The 22,910-nt window shown below is 41.7% G+C and overlaps 1 protein-coding gene across 1 annotated transcript in view; it reads right to left on the bottom strand.

Annotated features, from left to right (window-relative positions):
- Window positions 1–22,910, bottom strand: part of UBTD2 (ubiquitin domain containing 2) — a 45,422-nt gene that overhangs the window by 8,813 nt on the left and 13,699 nt on the right. The window contains exon 2 of the mRNA XM_088521669.1: window positions 11,361–11,597. Within this exon, the coding sequence (XP_088377795.1) occupies window positions 11,361–11,597 (237 nt within the window). The remainder of the gene's footprint in view (window positions 1–11,360; window positions 11,598–22,910) is intronic.

Genomic DNA, 22,910 nt, shown 5'->3' on the forward strand with positions numbered 1-22,910 from the left:
ACTCAGCATCCAAGGGTAACCAGCAAAACCTCTAAAGGCCTAGGGAGGTCAAGGAAACTGTCACAATTCCACATTAGTACCTACAACTTAAAATAAAACTACAACATAAAGCAGATTTAAAAGTAGGGGAAGAGGAGCAAAGAAGGTTACAGGAGAGATTTGAAGTGACGCTGTCTTTCAGGCAGAATTGCCTTACTTATAACTGTAATAAAAAGAAATATATATATTGATTAAGCATAAGTGTAGAACCTTTCATGTTACTTAGAGCTACAGTCACTCTTAAACATTCATCTACCAAAGGCTGTGGGGGATCTGCACAGACTGTGGAAGATCACAGGTGGTAATTCAAAGCCTTGCTGCCGTTATGAAATTCCACAAAATCTTTCTCAGTTCCTACAAACTAAAAGGAAGGCCTGAGATCCCATCATTTCTATGTAATGACTAACAGTCAAAGCATATAACACTTCATTTTGTTGCAAGGTTTATTTGTAATAATGCAGTGAAGCAAATGGCACTTGTGCTTAGTTTGACCTACGTTCCACATTAGGCTGAAAAGTGTATCATGGAAAGCAAAGCACATTGCTGGAAATATCACTGAGGAATGAAAAAAAAGCCAACTATTGACTCTACATCTAAACAGACTCACTGTCTTACTAGATATGATGTAGAAGTCCCTGATAGCTTTAGCCTTTCAAGTTATAATATCACAAGGCATACAGGGACTAAGGAAAATACAAACTCTGTAGAAATCAGTAATTTTTTCCCTTATTGGCACCTGTAACTATCTTGCCTGGCTCTTGGAGAATAAATAGCATCATCATCTTCCTGAGATTCCCAAAGTCAAACCAGCAGATGATGGATGTCTCGGCCACTGGCAGCTGGAGAACGTGGAGCAGCAGTAGTGGGGTGTTCACAGACACGGAGGACATGACAAATTGAGGGTCTGGCTGCGCCCCTTCATTTATGTAACTGAGGCACCTTATTAGAGAAGGCTTCAGGAACACCAATTTGGGGGCAAAACCCTCTACTTTTGCGTCAATTACAGAAATACGGAATACTGCCTCAGAGTAACACCTTTTTGCAGAAGAGGAGGTATCTAGATTGCTCTCAGTGGTTTATACTGACCTCATTTTTTAAAAACTTCACTAGAAGCAGATATCAAGGCAGATTAAGCAGATGCACAGTTGCTCCGCTACAAACAGCCAAACGTAGTGTAAATGTCCACTCCTGCACAACATCTAATGAACTGGACATCATGTCCAGGCCACTATCAGATACCAGCAGAATACTATTCACTTGAGAAAGATGTGCTTCTGTTTGGAAAAATCCATATGTATTATGACAAGCAATCTGCAAGGTTCTTATAAGAAGAATCTGAGATGCTTTTCCTTCACGTGCCCTGTTTTATTTTGAGCATCCAACAACCACAATGTAGAGACAGTTTTGGGTTTTTTTTCCCCCTACCCTCATAAGGAATTTACTGCACTTTTCTAGTCACACACTAGTGTAAAAAAAAAAAAAAAAAAACAGTGTAGTAAAGTGGTGCAGCCCAGCTCTCCACACCACAGCAGAAAAGGCGAGCTGAAACCCAAGGCAGGAAGCAGACAGGCATATGTTACCCGAGGAAGAGACTTGAGAAGAGGCCAAGCAACTATGTTGACGAAGCTCCTCAAAATACCTTTCAAAAAAACAAGAGCAGAAGTTAAAAATATTTATGGAAAACAACTGTAGGATGTAGCCATAACTGGGGTTTTTATTTGAGGAGCTGATATTTTTCAACCTGCACTTAGATATATAAATATTTCAGTCAGCCACAACTGCCTTGCATCCCAGTGACTGGATTCAGTGCTCTTATGGAGAAAACATGTAAATGGTGTCCCTCTGAAAGGATGCTGTTATTTGTTTTAAATATTAATCACAGCGGGGAAAAAAAATTCTTAATTGTAGCTCACTAACTAATTGTAACCCGAATAAAATTATTTGGTTTCTGAAGGTTCATCTTACATTGTGAACATGTGCATTGCTAGCTGGTATCCAGGTATTGGCCCTAGCATATGGGCTTGAACCGAACAGGAGGCAAGAAGTTACCCTATGCATTCACCTACCCTTCTGATGACAACAGGAAGCAAAATAAAAGCAACAAAGTGGTGCACTGATGTAATAAGATTCCTGTGGTAGTGCTAAGCTTGTGCCTTGTTAACCCAGTTTGCTCCATTTGCAAATCCTGCAGGAAGAGCTGTTTTCTCACTCCTATTTACAAATTGAGTATGTCCTCCTTGAAGTTCCAGTGGAAAAAAACGCACCTAAAGCTCTGGCGATCGTGCAATGGGAGAAGGCTTTATAGACTGGCCAGTGCTGATAAACCACACGACAACATAAAGTAGTAAAAGAGAACATGAAACAAGGCTTTGGAAATCGTATAAACGTATTGCAGTTATGCATCCCCCTTTTGGATCCCCAGTTTCCTTTCCAAAAGACGGTAAAAGGCACCATAGCTAGTTTAATAAAATTTTAAAAGACCAAGTCTGTTATGTGGGTCCAAGGCACAAAATAAACAATTTCAACTGCAGAACTTCTGTATGCAGAAGAGGCTGGGAGGTGCAGAGGTAAGAGATAGGAGATAAGGATCTTCCAGCCTGCAGAGTCCTATTTTGAATGAAGTCTCCTAAAGAAAAAGCAACTACTGTGCCTGAGCAGAATCAAAACCAGTGCAGCATCTTCAGACATTTCTTGACCTCCTGATGTATTTTCCAAGAGGACAAAGAGAGAGAAAAGGCAACATAAAGAGACTAATCCCAGCAACATGGTACGCTTTCTCAAAGGATCTCCTGATATTGCTCTCAGATGGAGGCAAAAGCAGATACACAAACAGCTTTGATACAGCTTCAGGGAAAGCTAAACTTTTAATTTATTTGTTAAACCATTTTAACACGGGTACAACTAAGGTGAAAACCTGACATCAGTAATTTTAAAAAGAGGTAATTGTGTTTGGAAACTGAAATTTAGCATGCACTTCTCTAATGTATACTCACTGATATCTTAGCAAAAAGCATCTAGCCTCGTTCCTTGCAAGACATGGAGGGTTTTTTTGTTGTTGTTTGTTTTTTGCTTTTTAATCCCTTACTACACCTTTGGTAATTCTTACTGAGGAAAAACAAACAAAAAACAACAACAAAGAACCAACCAAACAAGAAGCCTCCAACCCCCAGTTACCCAAACACTGAGATTTGTTTTCTGTGAAGGAGAGTTAGGAAAAAATGGTAATTAAGCAGACTCAATTCTAAAGTTTATTATATTCATTGCGAAAGTAGATTTGAGAGTTTCTATAATTGTTATGGTCTGTATGCTTATGCCAGTATTATTTTTTGAACATATTGACAGATATGCTTTGATAGTCAGACCTCCCAAAGCTTTCATAACTCTACTGAAATCTAAAATTAGACAGCTACAGTCACTATAAATACTATTCAGGATCACTTTAAAGAGACATTCCAAAGCAATCAACCAAATTCAACCAAACATTGAGGAAAAAAAAAATACATCATTCTACATTTGAATATAGACAACACAATGCATTATGGAAAAAACATTCAGATAATGATGAGCAATTATAAAGCTTCTTTAAGACAAATGAGTTACTAAAAAAACCTATCCCTACGTCCTTAACGCAATAGCAACAGCTAAGCAATGGATACAGCAGCCTTGCAAGGAAGGGTGTGATTAAAATAAATAAATAAATAAATAAATATTACAGCTTAATGAGCAGCAGTTTACGTAGCACATTGAATTAAAAAAGCTGTAGGTGCCAATGTGGAATTTATTGTATAAATTCCTTCAAGGGCAGATTCATCAATATAACTGTTAATAAGCCAAATATAGCTGTCAGGCAAAAAGCACTGTATCAAGAAAAAAAAAAAAAAAAAAAAGAGCTGTTCTATTTTTGGACCTATTTATTTTAAAGGAGACATATACTGCATGGTCAGTGTTAAAGATGTACTGTATAATTTTGCTGCGTCTATTTCTGAATTATTTTGCAAATTTAGCGACAAACTCTGCAGAGTCTGCTGCCTATCTTCCTTCCACTGCTTCCTTTTCCATCTGCTTGTCTAGCAGCTCGGACAAAGCGATGGACAGACGCCCTTCCAGAAAGCCCCCCAGGAGCTGCATCCCACCATGGGCACTCACCGGCAGCAGCTCCTTGGCATTAGCAAAGGTCAGGGTGAACACCACAGAGGAGCCTTAACATCCACGCAGCTGCAAAGTTTTTGGCAGATATTCACGTTTTATAGCTAAAAATGCTGCAGCAGCTGTATTTTTTAATAAAACAAAGAAAAAGGGAGGGGGCGCGGTTTCACTCTAGTTGTTAAAGAAAATTCTTACTCATAGGATTTGGCATTAACACAAAGCAATGCACAGGACTGTGATTATATAATATCCTTTATTAAATTAATACAAAGTGGCACAGCCACTAATGCCTGACCCAGCCTTAAAAGGACTGCTGGCACTTGGAAGCCAACTTTCCCTCTCCACCACAGAAAACTGCCTGCTTCTCTTTCTATACAGGCACAGAATGTTATTTTCATCCTTGGTTACTGTTCCCACAAAAATACGCTACTGTCATCCACTCCCTCCCTGCCTTCACTCCAAGTCATCTCCAACCTCTGATCACCTCTCTGTGCAAAGGAGGGTCCTCAGGAGCACGCCCTACTCGCATGAACAGGGATGGGATAGGTTGGGACGTACAACAATTATTCCAATGGGATATACTGTTTAGCCTTCCCAGTCTTATGTGTTCCTTAGCTCTACAGAGGTCAAGGCAATGATATTTTACTTACATTTTGTCTCTATCACTAGCACTGATCATGTTGTCCTTCCAAGCATAAACATTGGGGACAACCATTTGAAGCAAGTCATGCATTTGCTTTAGCAGTGTGATCTTGGGAAGTGGGATTTGTTTTGGTTATTTTTCATTTTGGGTTTGTTTGGTAAACTAGGACATGAGAGGAGCTACAGCAGGGCAAAGTCCTAAAATTGCCCCAAATGCCTCAATAATCTCAGTAAGCCCGGAAACAAGGTAATACCATCAACTCAACAAAGTTTTTTAAAAAATAAACAAACCCAAACATAGCTCTATTAAGGGTGATGCATGAGTAGCCTATGAGAGATAAACAGCTATAAAGTACACAAGGGCCCACTATTAATAACCCGCATGTCTGAGCGGAGACGTACAGTGTTTGCATTTCCATAAAAGCTCCGATCCTTCTCCTGGCCGCTCAGCTCAGCATCCACAAGTGAAGGGGAGGACGCAAAGCTTGTCCATGAGCCCTGGGACTTACCAGGGCAGCATAAAGTCCCCTGGGGAGGCTGGGAACCACGAAGGCAATCAGCACTAAAAGCAGCGCTGACACCTCGCCAAATGCACTCGCGTTTTGGGTTGCTTTCCCACTGACCTGGAATCATGCTGCCTGAACCAGCGTTGGGTACCAGCATTCCTCTCCTTCACTTCCCAGTCTCAAGGTCTTGTTCGCTTATGCAAAATCCTTCATTAATAAAAATGGGCTTTCCAGCATGGTAGATGGTAATTTTCATGTGCCAGACACAGCTCAGCACAGAAAGGATGGCACATCCACACATTTCAGCTATGTAAGGAGCCCTTTTGGACAACAATCTGTTTCCAAATTCAAGTGCAGCCAGAGGATAAGCAGAGGGGTGCAGGAGTCAAGGCATGGTCATTAGAAGCTGATCTTGGCACACTGAACCATTAGGCCAAAGCCGGTAGGTACCAGTGCAGGACACAACCGAGCTCAAGAGGAAACAGAGAATTTTGCCAGAATTAGAATTTTGCATTCAGCTGGGGTGGCAGTAAGAGGCATGGGTTAAGCACACTTCCCTTATACTACTGTTTTCCCATTGTTTTCTACTGAACATTCTACCTGCAGGGGAAGAAAAGGCTGCCCTCAAGACGAGAGCACTTCAGTTAATTCCACCTACCTTTCCCAGTCTTGAAGTCAAGCACTCACATCCCCACTTTTCATGATCACAAGTGTTATACGCAGTAATTCTGACAGTTCTGCTTACGCACAAAGAGGCAACGCAGTGAGGGCGCTCGGAGCTCCAGCCGCTGCACTACCGAGCGCAGAGAAACCGACTGCTCCCGAGCAGAAAGCCAAGGGCTCAGCAGAGAGCCCCCTTAATTGCTCAAGTTATATTAAAAGAGTTAAATGCAAAATGCTGGAAAGAATGCTATATATATCGAAAAGAAATGTCCATTGGAAAGTTGAAAAACTCATGCTAATCCAGACAGATTCCACTTAGCATTAACCACTTTCAGGACAAGTCACTTTCAGCACTAACATCAGCTGGAAACCTTAATGAACTACTACACACTCCAACATTTCCTTTTTGATAGCGGAGAAGTACATAAAAGTGCTCTTCATTAAATTTAAAATGGACTCATTAATAAAATATTGAGAAAGTGCTACTTTAAGACATAAGAAAAAAAATGTATAAATTGGAGATAACGTTATTTCTATTTTTAAATACATCCCACAGAGGCACCCAAGATAGATGAGAAGTGCTAAGCCCCATCCCACAAGCTTATTTATTTATTTAATGGTGCTTATGTGCTATTTTTAACTGTGGAACACAGCAAAAGGTATCCATTAGGAAAATTAAATTGGATATAGGTTTCCTCACACAGGTTATATAAGTAAGGCACCTGGCTGAAAACAATGTTAAAGACATGATTTGTTTTGTTTTTTTTTTTTCCCTGCCAGTTCCCTTTGGGATTTTGAAATGAAGGAGTAATTTGACTTTTGTTGCATCTGCTTGGCTATATCTATAGCTGCAAATCTCTGTCACTGCCTGCTCCCTCCTCAGGCCTCCACTGCTGGAAAGGTTTAACTTTGAAAATAACGCATGGTTTGAGTATGTACACAACATGCTTGTCCCAGTTAAAACAAACAAAGACAAAAAACCACAGCTATAGGGGCCTGGGTCTTCTTTAAAGCCACAGTTGTGCACATACAAAAGACTATTTATTGCATCATTTTGCAGAAAATCTATTTCTTCAGAAGAGAAAAATAGATAAAAACACTCATTTGTTTTCAATAAGGGATAATTTACCCTAGTTGATGCCAGTTAGTTTTCTGGAGAAATCAATATTCTTTGATGAACTAAGAAACCAAAGGAGCCGCGATCCCTCTGCCAACTCTTCCCCTCTACCATAGACACAAGTTTTTGTGCACAAAAATGCCAAGAGCTACATGACAAATTATTTGCTTAGGAAAAAAAATAAAAGAAAAAAAAATCCTGACTTGGGTGATGATGACCCTTCCATCTTCCTAAGCGTTCGCCAGCTTTGAGGCATTGCAGAGCACCATCATGTCTAGCTCTCCCCAGCAGCACGCCCTCCCTTTTGCTCCCATTTGAGGAAGCAAATTCCAAGGAGGCATCCCGGCATTCCCGAGCAGTTTCTACCAGGGTTTCTGGTGAGCCCCAGCTATGCTGCATAGCCATTTACACGTGGCATTTAAGGAAGCTCTGCAAGTATTTGGTCCTGTTCCAACTGTGTTAGAGAGGATGCAGGTCTGGTCTGCACGTGTAGGGGCAGCTGTAGAAGGCAATAGGGGCACACAAGATGAATTTGAGAGGTAACCCCTGCATCAATTATCAGTCCCCAATTAAATCTAGATGGTGGGAAGTCAGGTAAGCACAGGAGGGAGTAACTAATGCACATATAAAAGATGTGCCAAATTTCTTTGTGTTTGTTCTGCCTTCTCAGAGATCAGCTGAGCTGGGAGGTAACAGTCATTACTAAGCCCATAAATGCCAGGGTTTTATTTATAATCTATTCATGCATGACACTAGTAATGCTTGGTGACTAAGAAATACAGGAATTCCTAAAAGAAGTAGCTTTTCTCTGGAGTGGAAAGGTCACACTCCACAGAAAATTTTGCAAGCTGTTAATGCACAAGACAAGTATCACCAGTGGGAAGGTATAAAGATGGATAAAAACTTTTTAGATTCTTTTGATGAAGGAGGAAAAAAAAATCACTGCTAAACTCAAGATCATCCAAGACAAATACTCAGAATATTCTCAAATTCTAGACTATGTTGAGAACCTGACCTGAAGGCAAGGGCTGGCTTGGGCAGTAAAGCCTCTACTACAGTTTTGCTTCTGGTTGTGTTTCTGAAATATTCTGAATATTCTGAATGTGGGCTGTTGAACAGAGGCACCAGTGTGCCACTGACTGGCGGTCCCCCAAGGGCACTGATGGCTCAAGAGCCAAATTTTAAGAGTGCACGTATTTCTTTCCTCTCAAGGATCACACACGACATTAGAGGACTCACTTTGCAAGGCACAGCATTCATTCCTAAATTCCTCATCCTAATTGATCCTAAATTTGTTTGCTCCAGGCAAACAAATATGAGTTACCTGCCCAGTTTCAGACTTTTGCTTGCAAAAAAGAACTTCTGGGACTTAAAGCCTGAAACTCTGAATGTGCAGTTAGCCAAGAAGCTAAGATACACTATTTTCAAACCTGGTAGAGTCAAAACTATCTATTGCACATCCTTCTTTTCCATAGGTAAAGTGCATGGATGACAAATGAGTCCAACCCAAAAGGCAAGGACACCCTCTTCCAAACACACTTCAAAGGCTTAAACTTCCCCTCTTGAAGAAAATCCTCCTCCGCAATCACAAGTTGCCATGCTGTTCTAATGATAGGAAGTAGAGACCTAACATGTCAAACAGGTTTTTTTTTGCAAGATTTGATGCCATAAATTTAACATTTCCCCTGGAAGTGTTGTTTGTACGTACATTTGTGCAACATTTAAACTGAATACATAATATAATACTGTCAAAATAGCTCATTACCAGGGTCTTGTCAAATTCAGTAACCACATTATGCAAATGACTTCCCTCTCAGTGTAAAAGCACGTTCAGTGATTCAAGTTTTTATTTATCAGAACAATTGTGTTTCTAGCAGTCTCTTGTACAGTGGAAATGAAGAGTCAGAAGGAGAATAAGACCCTCATGGTGGAGGGCGAGCACTCACAGACTAAGAGGTAATTCTTCATGCTAAGCTAAAAGCTTGTTTAGAGAACAAAGCATCTAAGTAGAAAGGAACCTAGTGGAAGCCAACCTATACTTTGTTAAAATTACCCCATATATAACCTTAATTCTCTTGACCTCTACTGTTTTTATTTTAGCAACAAGTTTAAAAAAATGCCAAACAAGGCACTGGCTATTTTAGGTCTGCAAACACTCAGTCTCTGAGATACACATTACTTCCAACTATCTGAATGGTGGCTTAGATTTATCCGTCACTTCAGCTATCCACTTTGCCAGACACTTCTCCTGAATACAGCACCCACCGAGCTCACGAATTTCTTGATTCTCCAAACGGCCTCCTAGGTGCCAAAATTCCCACCTTCTCCTGGGATACTTTTGACAATGTAAATGTTTTGGAAGGAAAAAAAAGTTGCATCACACCATCAATTTAGGATAATATTTTGTTGTTCTCTGGACACAAAACACATTGAATATTATGTTTGAAATATAGCATTGATATATAAAACTATGAAGCCCAGAAGGTGATTTAGGATTTCCAGATTCTGACCAGTTTTTGGAACTACTACGAAGAAAGAAACATGGTATGACAAGCACAGGTAGAAAGAGGTCTTCTGGCATTAGACAGCCTAACTCTTCTCTCCCTATAGCCCTCAGCAGATAAGGGCAGACTGAAGAACTGAGCAGATCTGCCTCAAACTTTACTGTCCAAATCTGAAGCAACTTCTACTAAAAGAGACTTTTTGGAAAAGTCATACTAGCTCATAAGAGGGGAATTACTATTCTCCCTTCAGTCCACTGGGACTCTGACTTTCACTAGAACGCCATACAAACTTCCAACATGTTGTCAAGAGGAGAGCTCAGATTTTCTGGCACTAGGAGGCTCTGGCAATAACGACCAATTTTTCTTTAAAACTACAGCTACAACAGAAATCATTTCCATGTGCATAATTGCCCTTGACCAAAAACTCATTTGTATCAGGCAAACCAATAAAATAAAATCTCCTTGAAAACAAATGATCATGATGTACGATTTGGGGGATAACAATTAAAACAGCCCCACAAGTTATGGAAAAGCTAGGTCAAATTTCAACAATGAAGGTTTCCACTTGTCAGCTACATTAAAAAAAAATCCAACTCTCACTGCTGAACAGAAGTGAGAAAAAAATAACATGCTGATGCACGGCTACTAGTAATGCTTCACACTCAAGTCAGGCTACAGGAAAAAAAAATAGACAAATTCCAAAACGATTGACAAAAATCTACCCTTTCTTTCTAAACTGAATATATGATCTCCGGTGACCTGTTCAGAAAATTGAGGTCCTAAACAAAACAAACAAACAAAAAAGGAAGAAAAAGGAACGAGCAGAAGTCAACCTTACACATTAGTGTGCCCAGAGAGCAATTTCAAATCATCCTTTTCCTCTACCCAGGAGACCCGAGGCAGCACACGTACAGTGTATTTTATACAGCATTTAAGTTTGCATCTGCAACTCATCCAACATTAGGTGCAGATCTCTTCATGTTCCCTCTCAAACAAGGGACCTCAGGCACAGCCAAACTAGAACATACATCTGCTTTAGTTTAGCATGCCTTTATTTTTATCTATTTTTGAAGTTTTACCCTTATATGTTTAGGCTACTGAAGCTATAAATCCATTTTTTTATGTATTTTTATTGGAGAACTCTGTTTCTCCTGGGCATAAAGAGATGTGCTTCATTTCAGAAGGGCATAGGTAGGGAGAGCAAATGTGGAATAACGGGAACTCAGAACAACAGGACGAAAGGGAGATTATCCGAAATGATAAGCACTTACCATGGATGTTGCACAAGATCTCAAAACAGTTTGTCAGCCCCAAGCATTGGGGGAATTTTTTCATGATCTTCAGAGAATTTTATTTTATTTATTTATTTTTTTTAAAGACCAAGATGTCAAAAAGACAGCCAGGAAAAACTCTATTGCCTCCAAAGAGAGGCTGGAAAAACAGAGCAAAATGTGCGCTTTAGAAAATCCAGGTGTTTCAAGAGATTATGGAAAGTCAAGAGTGTTGTCAACAGAGATCAGACACTTAAGCTGTGCATTAATACCTCACAACAGATCATACATTCAAATCTAAGTAACTATAAAAAGCCAGTAGCTTTGCTGGCCCCTCTACAGCTTAACACAAATTTACTTTGAAGCACCAGGAAGAATTTGTGCATTCTGCAGTACAACTATTTAAAAATGACGCACATGCGTGCGTCAGCTGAAAAGGCATTTTGCTCACATCTGCTGCAGATGAACCTACCATGCGGTAGTGTTATGTTTGCACCGTCAATGATGGCCTGTGCCAGTTCGTGATCGTTGCTCTCGAACGCGTGCGCGGCAGCCTTGAGGGCATCCCAGATCTCTTTGCGGCCTTCAAAAGCTGGCGCCGTGTCCCAAAACTCGTCCCTCTTGCTGCGTAGCTGTCCGTCCGTCATGGGGTAATCACTCTTCCATTTTGGCTTCTCTTTTTTCAACGGTTGATTACGACCTAGAGCAACTGTGGGGCAGAAAGAGGAAGGTGAATTAAAAAAAGCAGTAAAATTAAAGCGGTATAAAGCTATGACATTCCCAAAAGCACCCTTTTGGTCATTAAGTTGGAAACAGCAAAAGTTGACTTTTTCTGGCAATCACAATCCTTACCTTCATGCTCCAAAGCATCATCCCTCTCTTTCTACCTCCTTGAAAATTTATGGCACTACCTCCCACTTGCTGATTTTATCCATGTCTCCACGTGCCACACAGACATGGGCCTCCCCAGCCCAGAAACCAGCTGATGGTGGTGGTTGCAGCTAAGCAAGAGGTATCTTGTGCAAATGCTTTTTACTAAGTTTTTTTTTTTTTTTGTAATCTCTTCATTTTAAGAGAGTTTTAAGGTAAGTATACATAGAATAAAGGAAAATAAGAACTATAAAGGCTGGAATGGTTAACGAGCTCAGGAATTGCTAAAGAATAATCCAGAAATCTGCCAGGTTTTAATAAGTGGTTAGTTCTTCTACAATAAACTCAAGAGCACATTTCGTTTTAACTGCAGCAGTGTTTATGCAGTAGCCAGTAAAGATAATCGCACAGATATAATGATGTTGGATTAAAACTACCTGCTCAGTTTCAATTAGAGCTTTGCGAAGAACATGCTAAAACCTTCCTGTATTTACTTCATTTGTGTGCGTAATGGCTTATTTCTACTTCTTCCTGAGAACGGTGCCCAGAGGTGCCTGGGAGCAGGATGGTGAATGCCTTTTCCCTCCATACATATCACGCGCTGTCACTGACACCTGCAGAAAACATATCCTGGGGCCTGAAGAAGTCTATCATTTGGGCTCTTCTGATGGTAGCTCACATGAGAAAAACAGAAGAGACTGGTTGTGAAGTTATAACTGTTAATAAGCATTTTAATACTGTGATGGACACCAAATGCACAAAACTGACTTTTATTATTCTACATAAAGGAATATTAAAATCACACTACCCAAAAATATATACTACTTTTTTTTTTTTTTTGGCAGAGACCACAAATCAATCGTCCAGTTGCGGAACACAACATGGGCACCAGGAAGGACCCTGAAATACAATGAAAAATAGGGAACAAATTTCATCACACCAGGAAGAGTTTCTCCCTGCAACGGCTACAGAAATCCATATATTTAAACCTAGTCCTGGCAGCTAGGAGGTTTGCTGGAATGGGACACAGAGAGCAGCACGGGGAAGAGCGCAACAACAAACCACAAGAACAGCTCTCACCACGACTCGAGGCCGCAAAGCCTTGAACATATAGTTGAGCTGTCTCCAGAGGAAACAAAACGTCCTTCAAAGCTAAAGCAGATTTAAGGGTGCCTGCAGCCTCTACATGGGAAAGGCCATGAAGAGTAAGCGATGAATACCGAGAGCTCCTACACAGCAGGTGAGATGTGCAGAGCCCAGCTCGCAGAGGATCCCAGCGCGCCCAACCTTCTCTTTCCTTCCCGCTTAAGGATCGGAGACTTAAGCTGCTGAAAGTAGGATACATGCAAGAACTTTTGAGGTGACATTTCCGAACACAAGAAGGCACCTGCATTCTTCAGACTGAGAAAAAAATACAGTAGACAAACTAGCAGAATTCTCCCTGGGAAGCGGAGCCCTTGCAGGAAAACGCTTGGCACTTTCTGCTGCCGTGGGGCTGTGTTTGTGAGAACTTCCCTTAGCTTCTCCCAGAAGCGCTGAGTGTTTAACAGACCTCAGGAGTGCTGGATGAAGTGTTTACAAAGCCCCGCATCTCCGAGCGACATGCAGCCCTATCACCATGGCACGCATGCGAGCAAGGAGCTAAAGTCGCCTCTGCCGAGGACAATGGCAGTCCGGGAAGGATGGCTGCAAGCACAAAACCCATCTTGTGAGTTTGTAAAAACCATACGTGCTAGAGCATTTAAGCAAGGAATTGTTTCCCTATTAAAGCTTGGCAGTCAGAGCGTGGAAATTTCAGACAGCCTGAGCAGGACAACGTGATGAAGTCGGGTCAATGGGCATCTCCGCCTTCCTGTTACTTAAGGTAACATCTGGTTGCATGTACGTTCAGTGAATGCTAACGTGTCCCGCAGGGCCCTCTCCATCTCCCCGAACGTTAATTATGAAAGCAGGATAAAGCTTCCTGCACCTCCCACAGACCCAGACACAGCGGTGAATCTGAGCACGGACATGGCATCCCAATGAGGATTGCCACCAGCTCATTCTCCCATGCCACCCCTTGCCTCCCTCCCTGCCCGAGACAGAAATCCTAACAGCCTAAAGCAACCATCCCTGGGGACACGCTCCTAGCTAGACAGCTGTGACCACAAACCCAGCCATAACAGTGTGTTTTCACGTAGGAGAGAAGGATAGTGGAAGAAGGTGGCTTGGCAAACACCTCTGAAGCCATATCCACGTCAAACTATCCACCCAGCCCCATACACGACACTGAGTAATCACAACAGGAGTTTATAGCCCTTGTTTTGGAAGCTTAGCTGATCTCAACAGAAAACAGTAGCTGCATTTAAGAATCACACACATCAGTGGCACAACTGCCTTGTAAGACCTGGAATAGAAAGCAACATCCCCATTAATTTTTCATCTTATATCACTTTATCATAAATAAGAAATTATTAATATCCTACTCAGCAATATAGAATACTGTTTTATAAACACCAAAAAAGGCATGTTCTCTCTGAAGCAATAGTGAAAGCTGTCCATCTCAATAAAAAGCAAAGGCTGATATTTCCTTCCAAATCAACCTCTTGCAAAAATATGAAGGCTGTTAACAGGCTACTTTTCAAAAAACAAGATATGCACACTAGTGACACTTGAAAATCGCTTAATGCGTTCCTGTTTCACGAGCTCACAGACATAGCCGAGGTGCTGCTGCTTTTCCCCAGAAGGGGTAAGAAGCTGTTGACAAGTTGCAAGCCCATGCCCAAGCGAAGCCTTCCTCCAGGGAGGAAGGATGCACGGGTTTTTCCCAGGTTCTTCTGAGGGATTGAGCGGGATTAGAGACACGCTTTCTCCTGCACGATCCACTGGCCACTCCTGGATGTCCTGGCCAGAGATGTTTCTCAAAGATGCCTCCTGCTCTCCTTCTGGTCTCCTCAGGTTCAAATCAGAGACACTTCTTGCACGTTGTTCAGAGCGCAAGCTACACCCATCATCTCCAAAAGCTGCTCACGTCTGCTGAGTTAATGGCTGCAAAAGCAATGTCTAAGAAGGGAGTCCTGATAATTACCAGTTGCATAACAAAGTTCTTGAGGCTCAACACACAAAGTGTAAAATACAAATTCTAGCTAGACATCCCAGGCTGTAACTTTGGAGGGGACACAGGAAAAGTGCCTCTTTTCCAGAGCAGAGGCTCATTTCCACAGTCCATGCAGGCTATTTTATAACCCGATTTAAGGTTTGTCTCCCCTTCTCACAGCTTCTCATCAAGTTAATGGAATCAGTAAGGCTATCCATGCTGCTTTTGAGGGAGCTTATGCAGATAAATCCAGATATTTAAATTTGTTTCTTAGGAATATGTCAGAACAGATGTTGTGTTTGCTATGCCACTATCACTGTAGATCACAGTATCTCCTCCCCCTTCCAAAGCAAGCCAGATAAATGAAAACAGCTGGTAAAAGAAGAGTCTCGCACTAAATACCAATATCCAGTTAAAGCCTTCAAAATTCTTGGTTTATAGACCCATGAACTGTAGCACTCGATAATCAAATCGGATAGTACTTCTGCCCCAAAGGGCTTACTGTCAAATCAAATAGCAACTGCAACAGCTGAATGAGACATCACACATCTCTTCTGAATGAGACATCACACTACTCTTCTGAAGAAGGACAGGTGGATCAGTGTTTTAATAGCGAATTAGATTTCCCTCCTTCTCAGCTATTAATAATGCAGGTAAACCTGTAAGACTGGCCACAGGACTCATTCCAACACAACAACCTACAGCTATTCCTGTCCCATGCTAAAACTTGCTCTCTTTTGGGTGGGCATCTTCCCTTTCACTTCTGCATTAGCCCTCAGACAGTCTTTAGAATAATGTTAAATTAAACTTGGCTACCATGAAATTCCTAGAAGCATTCCTTTCCCTTTGAAAGGAGCACTGAAGGTGGAGGTATGTCAACCATTAATCAGTCTTTTACTGCTTGTGGGGCATGGGAGTAAAAGAAGGTCCAATTTGACCAAAACGGGTGTTAAACAGTCTCCGTTGGCAGCTCATGTAACGCTGAGAGGGTAGCAGCCAAACCCTTAGAAGGACATAGGCAAGACGAGACATTCTCAGTGCTATTTTTCTTTTTCTTAATTTTATTTTTTTTTAAAAGACATATATAGAAGATGAAGACACCTGCTAAAACAAGAGGTAAAACTGATTTTGAATGAATTGTGAGACAAGAAGCAGGAAAGACCAATAGAAATACTGAAGAAACAAAAGATCACCAAAATGGAGACAATAAAAAGGGAGACAGATTCCCAGAAATATTCTCATTGAAAAGATAAGTTTTGAAGACTGTCAAGCTGCATAGAAGGAAGGCAGAAATGACATCCTGTCAAGAAGACACAGACTAAGAGTTAGGGCGCTAAGGCTACCAAGGACAATTTGGCACAGCAGTTAGCGTTCAGCTTATTTAGACTGTGTATATGCACAACTGAAATAGTGGAAGTAATATGCTCTCAGGGATAAGGGTTTTTTGGGTTTTTTTTTGTTGTTTGTTTGTAGAGGCTGTTATTTGAAGACAGTCTGAAGAACCTAACTAAATATTTTATAAATTGAGCTAATGAGCAAAAATATTTTCATAAGAAAATGCTTCAATTTCAGCTGAAGATCAATTGCTGATAAAGTATTTTTCTAAGTCAAATGAAATGCAAAGTGACAGTTTATTAACAATAAAGTTTTTTGTAATAGTCTCAAGGGCTTCCTTCCTGCCCCTATCAGCAAGTAATATTCCACTTTACCAAATAAGTCTCATTTGAAACCCATTTTGCTCCAATTTCCCCATAAGGTATCTTCTAATTCAGTATAAACATCTAGATACAGTTCACTGCAATCATTTTCTTTGCATCTTCCTCTGGTGTATTTCTTTCAGCATGTGAATTACAATAGTGTTTGAAGGAACAGTACAAAGGGCAGATTCAGAGAAACGGGGCAGGGGAAGATATTGATTCCAAGACATAGATTAAGTAGCATTGGCTTGCACAAAAAAGAAACAATGGGGAAGATGTCAGGAGTTCTTTCTGTTTATTGCTAATTAAAAAAAAATCTTAAGGCAGCAAAATTATTGCAAAGCAAGAACAGTTATTTTTGAAAGGAAATATCCCTGAACATTACCAAAACACCTTACAAATGAAATATTTAATGGAGCAATTAAGTTTTCCTAACAAGGAAACGAAGGAGCATTAAGATTCAAATGAAAAGGAAAATACCCATTAGGACAGTCGCTGTAGGTTTCAGGACTGGGCAACCTTTTCAGGGATGTTGTGGTGCTAAGAGACTGAGAAAGTCACGAGCTTTTCAAGTGTTATATATGAGAAAACCTGTGAAACTTAATGCTAAGTTTTATGCTTTTTCAGACAACAGGGAGAACAAGGGGGAAAAAAAAAGGAATGACATTGCACAGAAAACATTTCTCAATAGAAATGCACATGAGTAGTAAACCCAACCACCAACCGCAGTTGTCAATTCCCCCTTCTCCTACCTGAAGGGGTGTGAGCAAAGGAAGAAAGAACAAAAACACAGATGAAGAGCCAGTGGAAGACAGTGACCCGGTTATTCAAAGTGAGGCTGGCACCTCCGTCCAACCCGAATGCCAGCACCCTATGTCGCAGCACGAGACGAGACACGCAGTCCCAACGGGATGGGTCACCTGTGCCATCCTCGTGCCGAGAGCTGGCCGGGCACTCGGTGCTTCGCGGCACCACACGGGCACGGGGAGAGACCGCAGGGAAGGCACTGTCTCCATTGCACCAAGTCCGTCCTTGGCTCTTCACCAGCACCGTTCTCCAAAACCAGTTAATTGCAGGGTAGCTCAACTTTTGCTACCCAGTGAATAAACTGCAAGTCACACTGGCAATTACAGGCAGCTTGAGACAAGCCCTGTGGGCATGGTCCTGCCCCTGCCTCTCCTGCACCAACGGCATCAGTCTTCACAGAATCAATCCAGAGGCTTTGCAGCACAAGATATAATGGAAGAGAGGAGGAAGGCGTTTAAATGTGCTGGACAAAGAGGAAAATTGACTCTAATTATTAGCTGTTATGCTGTATTTTCCATTTCTGCCACCATTTCCAAGAAGAGATGCGGGAGAAGTCAGGCGCGCCTGGTGCTTACAAGGAGCTTGTCACTCATCAGCCCTCGCATTTCAAAAGTGCTAACAACTCTGCAGAGAGAAATAAAAGCTTCCAAGTCATGTACTCTGCTCCCTGAGGCTGCACCAGGTCCAAATATCCCATCTAATCCCAGCACAAGTAACTTGGCTCTACACCCCTGGCCGGTGCTGTGGGCCGGGATATAGCCCTAGCACGGCAGGTTTTCCAGATATCCGAGAGGTACCAGCGCATCACGTCACGCAACAAAGTGAGAGAGGTAGCAAAAGGCAAGTCTGTATGCTTAGGATTTCAGAGGAATCTCCCTCTGCTTTTGCAGCTTTGAAAGACAACGGACAACAAACCCTGATGTTTACTGGTGTTTTGTAAGCAGTATGAGATAGACCAACTCTGAAAAAATTCTCCCTCAAGTTCTCCACTGCTACGTGCTCCAACATTTCAAACAGAAGTTTTTCAAAGGAAATGCTCCACCAAAAGCTTGGTATTATTTTCTGGCAGTAATTGTTGCTAGTTTACAAAGGTTTAAAGAACAGCATGGTTACTGTGGAGGCCTGCCTGCCTGCCCCACTGCCTTCCTATTATAGGAAGCACCAGAACAATTTCTGATCGCTTTGATTAGGTCCCTGATAAAATGTGTCTTCTCTTGACCTCTAAAGCGGAACAAACATCCCTGCAGAGTCGCCAGCAACTCGGTCAAGAGACGGCCACGAATTAAGCAGCAATGCTCCCAGGCAAGAGGACAGCATCACTGCCTGGGGTTTCTGCTGATTCTGCGAGATAGCTGCAAAAATCTATGCTGACTCCAACACCACTATCTGACCTTCCACCTAGCAGTGAACTTCTGTTGGCGCTTTAATCGAGAATCTTCTTGGAAGGACAGATAATATCCACATTACCATCCTTCCATGCTGTTCACACCAGAATTTAGACTGCTACTAACTGTGGTGGATACATTTAGCCCCTTCCTTGACCTGCTATGAATGGGGCAGAAGTGAGGTGCTCCAGGAGATGAAGATTTACCCATCTGAGAATCACATCACACAAGCACCAAGACATTTCACCTGCACCATCCACAGCACGCAAGTGGACTTCCATTTTGCAAACCCATGACAAGCACTATACAACACCATCAGCAATATGACCATGCTCTATTTGAGGCAGGCTGGATAATATATACATCACCTTTTATTTTGGGGAGGCAGGACTTGAGTTGAGCACAGCTGAGAACTTGGCAGCAGCGCAGGGTTTTGCATCCAAAGCGAAGCCTCACTGCGCGAGCGCGGGTCACGGGGAGCATCGGAGGGATGCAGCGGGACACGCGCACAGAGCTCACCTACAAACTGCAGGGCCTGCACTCTACCATTACAAGAATTAAAAATGAAGTTGCTGAATTACAGGGTCCTGAAACCCTTTCACATCTACTCCTCATATCAGTTAATGGGGAGAACTTTAGACACATCAGATACAACCGTAAAGTGGAACAGCACTGACTGGCATGTTGCATGGGAAGTTATTCCAATTGTGCTAGCACCTGTGTGCCATCCTAAACCAACAGCTTCAACTGCTCTCATCTGCAAGTGAGTATTTAATATAACTAATGATCTATCACTTCCTGCTGCAAATCAATGGGACTTTGCTCCAAAACCCCATCCCTTCCTAAGTTGCTCATTTCTTTGATTATTGCATGACATTTTTATGAAACTACCAAGGAAAACTTCAAAGACATTTAGTGGCAGCTGGAATGACGTATCTTCTGATAAAAACTACATATACATAAAATAAAAATAAAGAAAAAAAAACAAACAAATACACAGCTGGAAGTGACTCCTCTCTACGTAGATCCTAGCAGCCAATTTGTGTGCTTCAAGCAAGATAAAAGTAAAATTTCAGCTTAATTGAGATTTATGTTTAATTAGAGCTTTGCTTTCACACTGGCCTCTGTCCTAGGAGGTTGGTGGTTAGTGTGCCCCTCTGCTGTGCTCCCTCCAGGGCAGCGTGGAAGGTCAACACGGATCCTCCAAACTCAGTAGGTGACAGATAGGGACATGTGCTGTATATCTCGTCTGTGCTTTGATGCATCACAAGTACTTGCAACACCAGAAAGAAGAGGGAAAAAATAAAGAATAAAAAAAGTAAAGGGAGTAATTTTTAAACCCTCTTTTAATCCTCTGTAATTACATGAATATGAAGGTGATGTGCAAGGAGCCCGGCCAGCAGAGCTGCATGCACCCATAACTTTGGAAGACGAAGACTTCTGGGGAGGGGAACACCCCCAGGTAAGCTACCTCATCATCCCCAAATAAGCTCTGTGGACTCCTATGGCACTTTATTACCCTTCCTCTCAGCCAGCCAGAAGGAAGGAAAGAAAAGGAAGAGCCAAAAGTGGAACTGGGCAGTCCCAGCACAGCTCAGCGTCTGCAACTGCTCCGTCACTCCTGCCGAGGGGATTCCCACCCGACTGCCCCTACAGAAATAAGCTATGACAGCACAGCATAGCTTGAGAACTAATTTAAAAGCAACGCCAAGCTTTCTAGGTTGCCACTACGGCTTAGTCTTATCTAGGAAAGCTCTACAAAACAACACGTTTCCTCGAAATCTGCCAGGTTCCTCTAAACTCAAACAGCTCAGGAAGAGCCGCACAACCACAGCCCTGTTTTCAGATCCCATCTCATTGCAGGGGTGATTTGCACCAGGCTAGGTTCCATCTTAAACCTTCCACTCAAATTTGAAGTTTAACAATCTCTCTCTAGGGTGAGGCATAATGCACAAGTGATACCCAATTCAATGTTCCTAATGAACACTTACCGGAACACCGCTTTCTTTGCCACATCGTATTTCCAGTTCACAGAAATCACACATTTTGGGGGGAACAAAGAACAAAAAAAAACGTCTCCAAGCAGGTAACTGTGTTTTAATGACCAGTGATTAAATTAGCTGAAATTACAGGACCTAATTCCACGTCTGGAATTTATTCCACTCTCTCAGTTATTGGCAGGAATCAAGTGTCACATTAACCAATTAACTAAATGCACTATTAGTGTATCGCAGCTACTTAAGCTCATCAGTTAATTAAGAGATCAGCGTAAGCTGAAAATAGGAATTGTACCTGACAAAGACACCATACATTATCCCAATGATTTAATTTTACAGTTCTGCATTATGTTCTGCAAATGCCGCATGGAAAGCAGAAAGGCAACTGCCTAGCTGAAGGAATGGGCAAGGGACGTGCAAATAACCTTGCAATGTTTTAATCCACCATACTGCTTTTTTTAGAATTTTACTACACTATTTACAAGCTCCTCTTCCCATTTCATACTCACTCACAAATAATTTCTGCATCAATTTTTAAACACTTTTAACTTGTTTCTTATTTAAGAAATGCTCCAGGTTGGTGTCTAGGTAGGATCCTCCTGCTCTTTTTTTCCTTTTTTCCCAGGACTATGCGCTGAGCACTGGCAGTCGCAGAAGAGCGGTGCGCCAAACACCTAATGCTGGGACAACACATCACCCTGTCACTCAGATGTCGGGCTCTGCTCCGCAGAGCAATCTCTCATCCAGCTGTTACAACAGGCGATAAAGTCTTCTTTAATACCAGCCAAACACGCCTTGCCGCACCAGCACAAGAGCAACCGAAAAGCAGAAACTTTGGAGTAATCTCATAGCAAGGTTTAGCATTTTAAGGGCATAAAATGAGGCTGTGAAACCATAACATTACTCCAGACTCCACTAGAACTTGGAAGCAGGACTTGAGGGATACTTGTCCTTCCTGGCACAGTTAAAGCCTGAGCACACGAATGCGGGCTTGCTCAGTCAAGACTCTGTTTCTGAGGCTGACTGATTTTAAAGAGAGCTCAAAAAGCTCCACAGCTGGAGAAAACTCAGTACATGGGTTGTTGCAAGCAGGGGTGCAAAGGCTGGGCAAAAATGTAGGTGAAAACAATACTCCATCTTCTCAACCATGAGCAATATGAAGCTCTGAGCAGTTGTCTTGTGACATCAAAAAAGTCTAGCCCTCTGCCCCCAGAGTTCAGAATATACAGCAATAAATGCTTGAAAATAAAATTCAGAAAGATCTGCTTGAAAATTAACCCATCAAAAACTCAGATGGGGCCAGCCATACATTCCTACATGTAGGACAGGAATTTGCGTTAAAATCAGACCAGAGAAACAGAAGGGGACACTAGCGTCAGCCTAGGGCTGATTTCAGGTATGTGACTGCATCAGGTCATGAAATTAAAAGCAATCGCAAGAACAAGATGTGTGTGGCGGGGAGGAACAAAAACGAAGGACCAGACTGGATTATAGCAGAACCAGACGTTCCTGTCTGTATCTTCAAATAGAGATTACAGAACTAGAGAATAGAGGAAAAAAAAAAAACAGATAAATAAAGAAAAAACAACCTGGAAGGAGAGCAGTTCAAAGCAAGAAGCTCCACAGTATCAGGATCTCCTGATAGTATGGAAACAGGAGAAAAAAACTTACTTTCTCACGTGGATAAGCAAAGCAACATAACTCCCCACACTTATTTCCCTGCCATGTGATAGCAGGGACCTTCGTTAGACTGTTATTCCACACTGAAGGGTGACATCCATTCTCATGTCTCCAGTTTCCATGGACATTTAAATATACATAGAATAAGTATGCAGATGAAAGGCAAAAATATGCCATAAGTTGATTTTGCACAATTAAAACTTGTTTTCAACTGTAGTTTCCATTGTAAAGATTTTAGGTACAGAACGAGCATTATGTAGAATCAGAAGGGTCTTCAGAGAGGTTGAACAGAGGTCCTATTGGTTTTCCAATACACAGAAAAATAGGCAAACAAGAAAAGGGTGAGAAAAAAAATCTTTCAGTTAACTAGTGTTTTGTAATCAAAGAGCTTACTTTCTGTACTGTTTTGCTACATAATAATTAACAATAGTTTAATGATAATTGTATCACTGACTAACACAATTACCATTCTTCTGGTGGCAGATGCACAGATTGCTGGGAATATTCTAC

This window comes from Tinamus guttatus, unplaced genomic scaffold, assembly GCF_059628265.1.
Source record: "Tinamus guttatus ecotype Peru unplaced genomic scaffold, ASM5962826v1 Tinamus_guttatus_pri_ptg000007l, whole genome shotgun sequence".
In the NCBI taxonomy this organism is placed as follows: Eukaryota; Metazoa; Chordata; class Aves; order Tinamiformes; family Tinamidae; genus Tinamus; species Tinamus guttatus.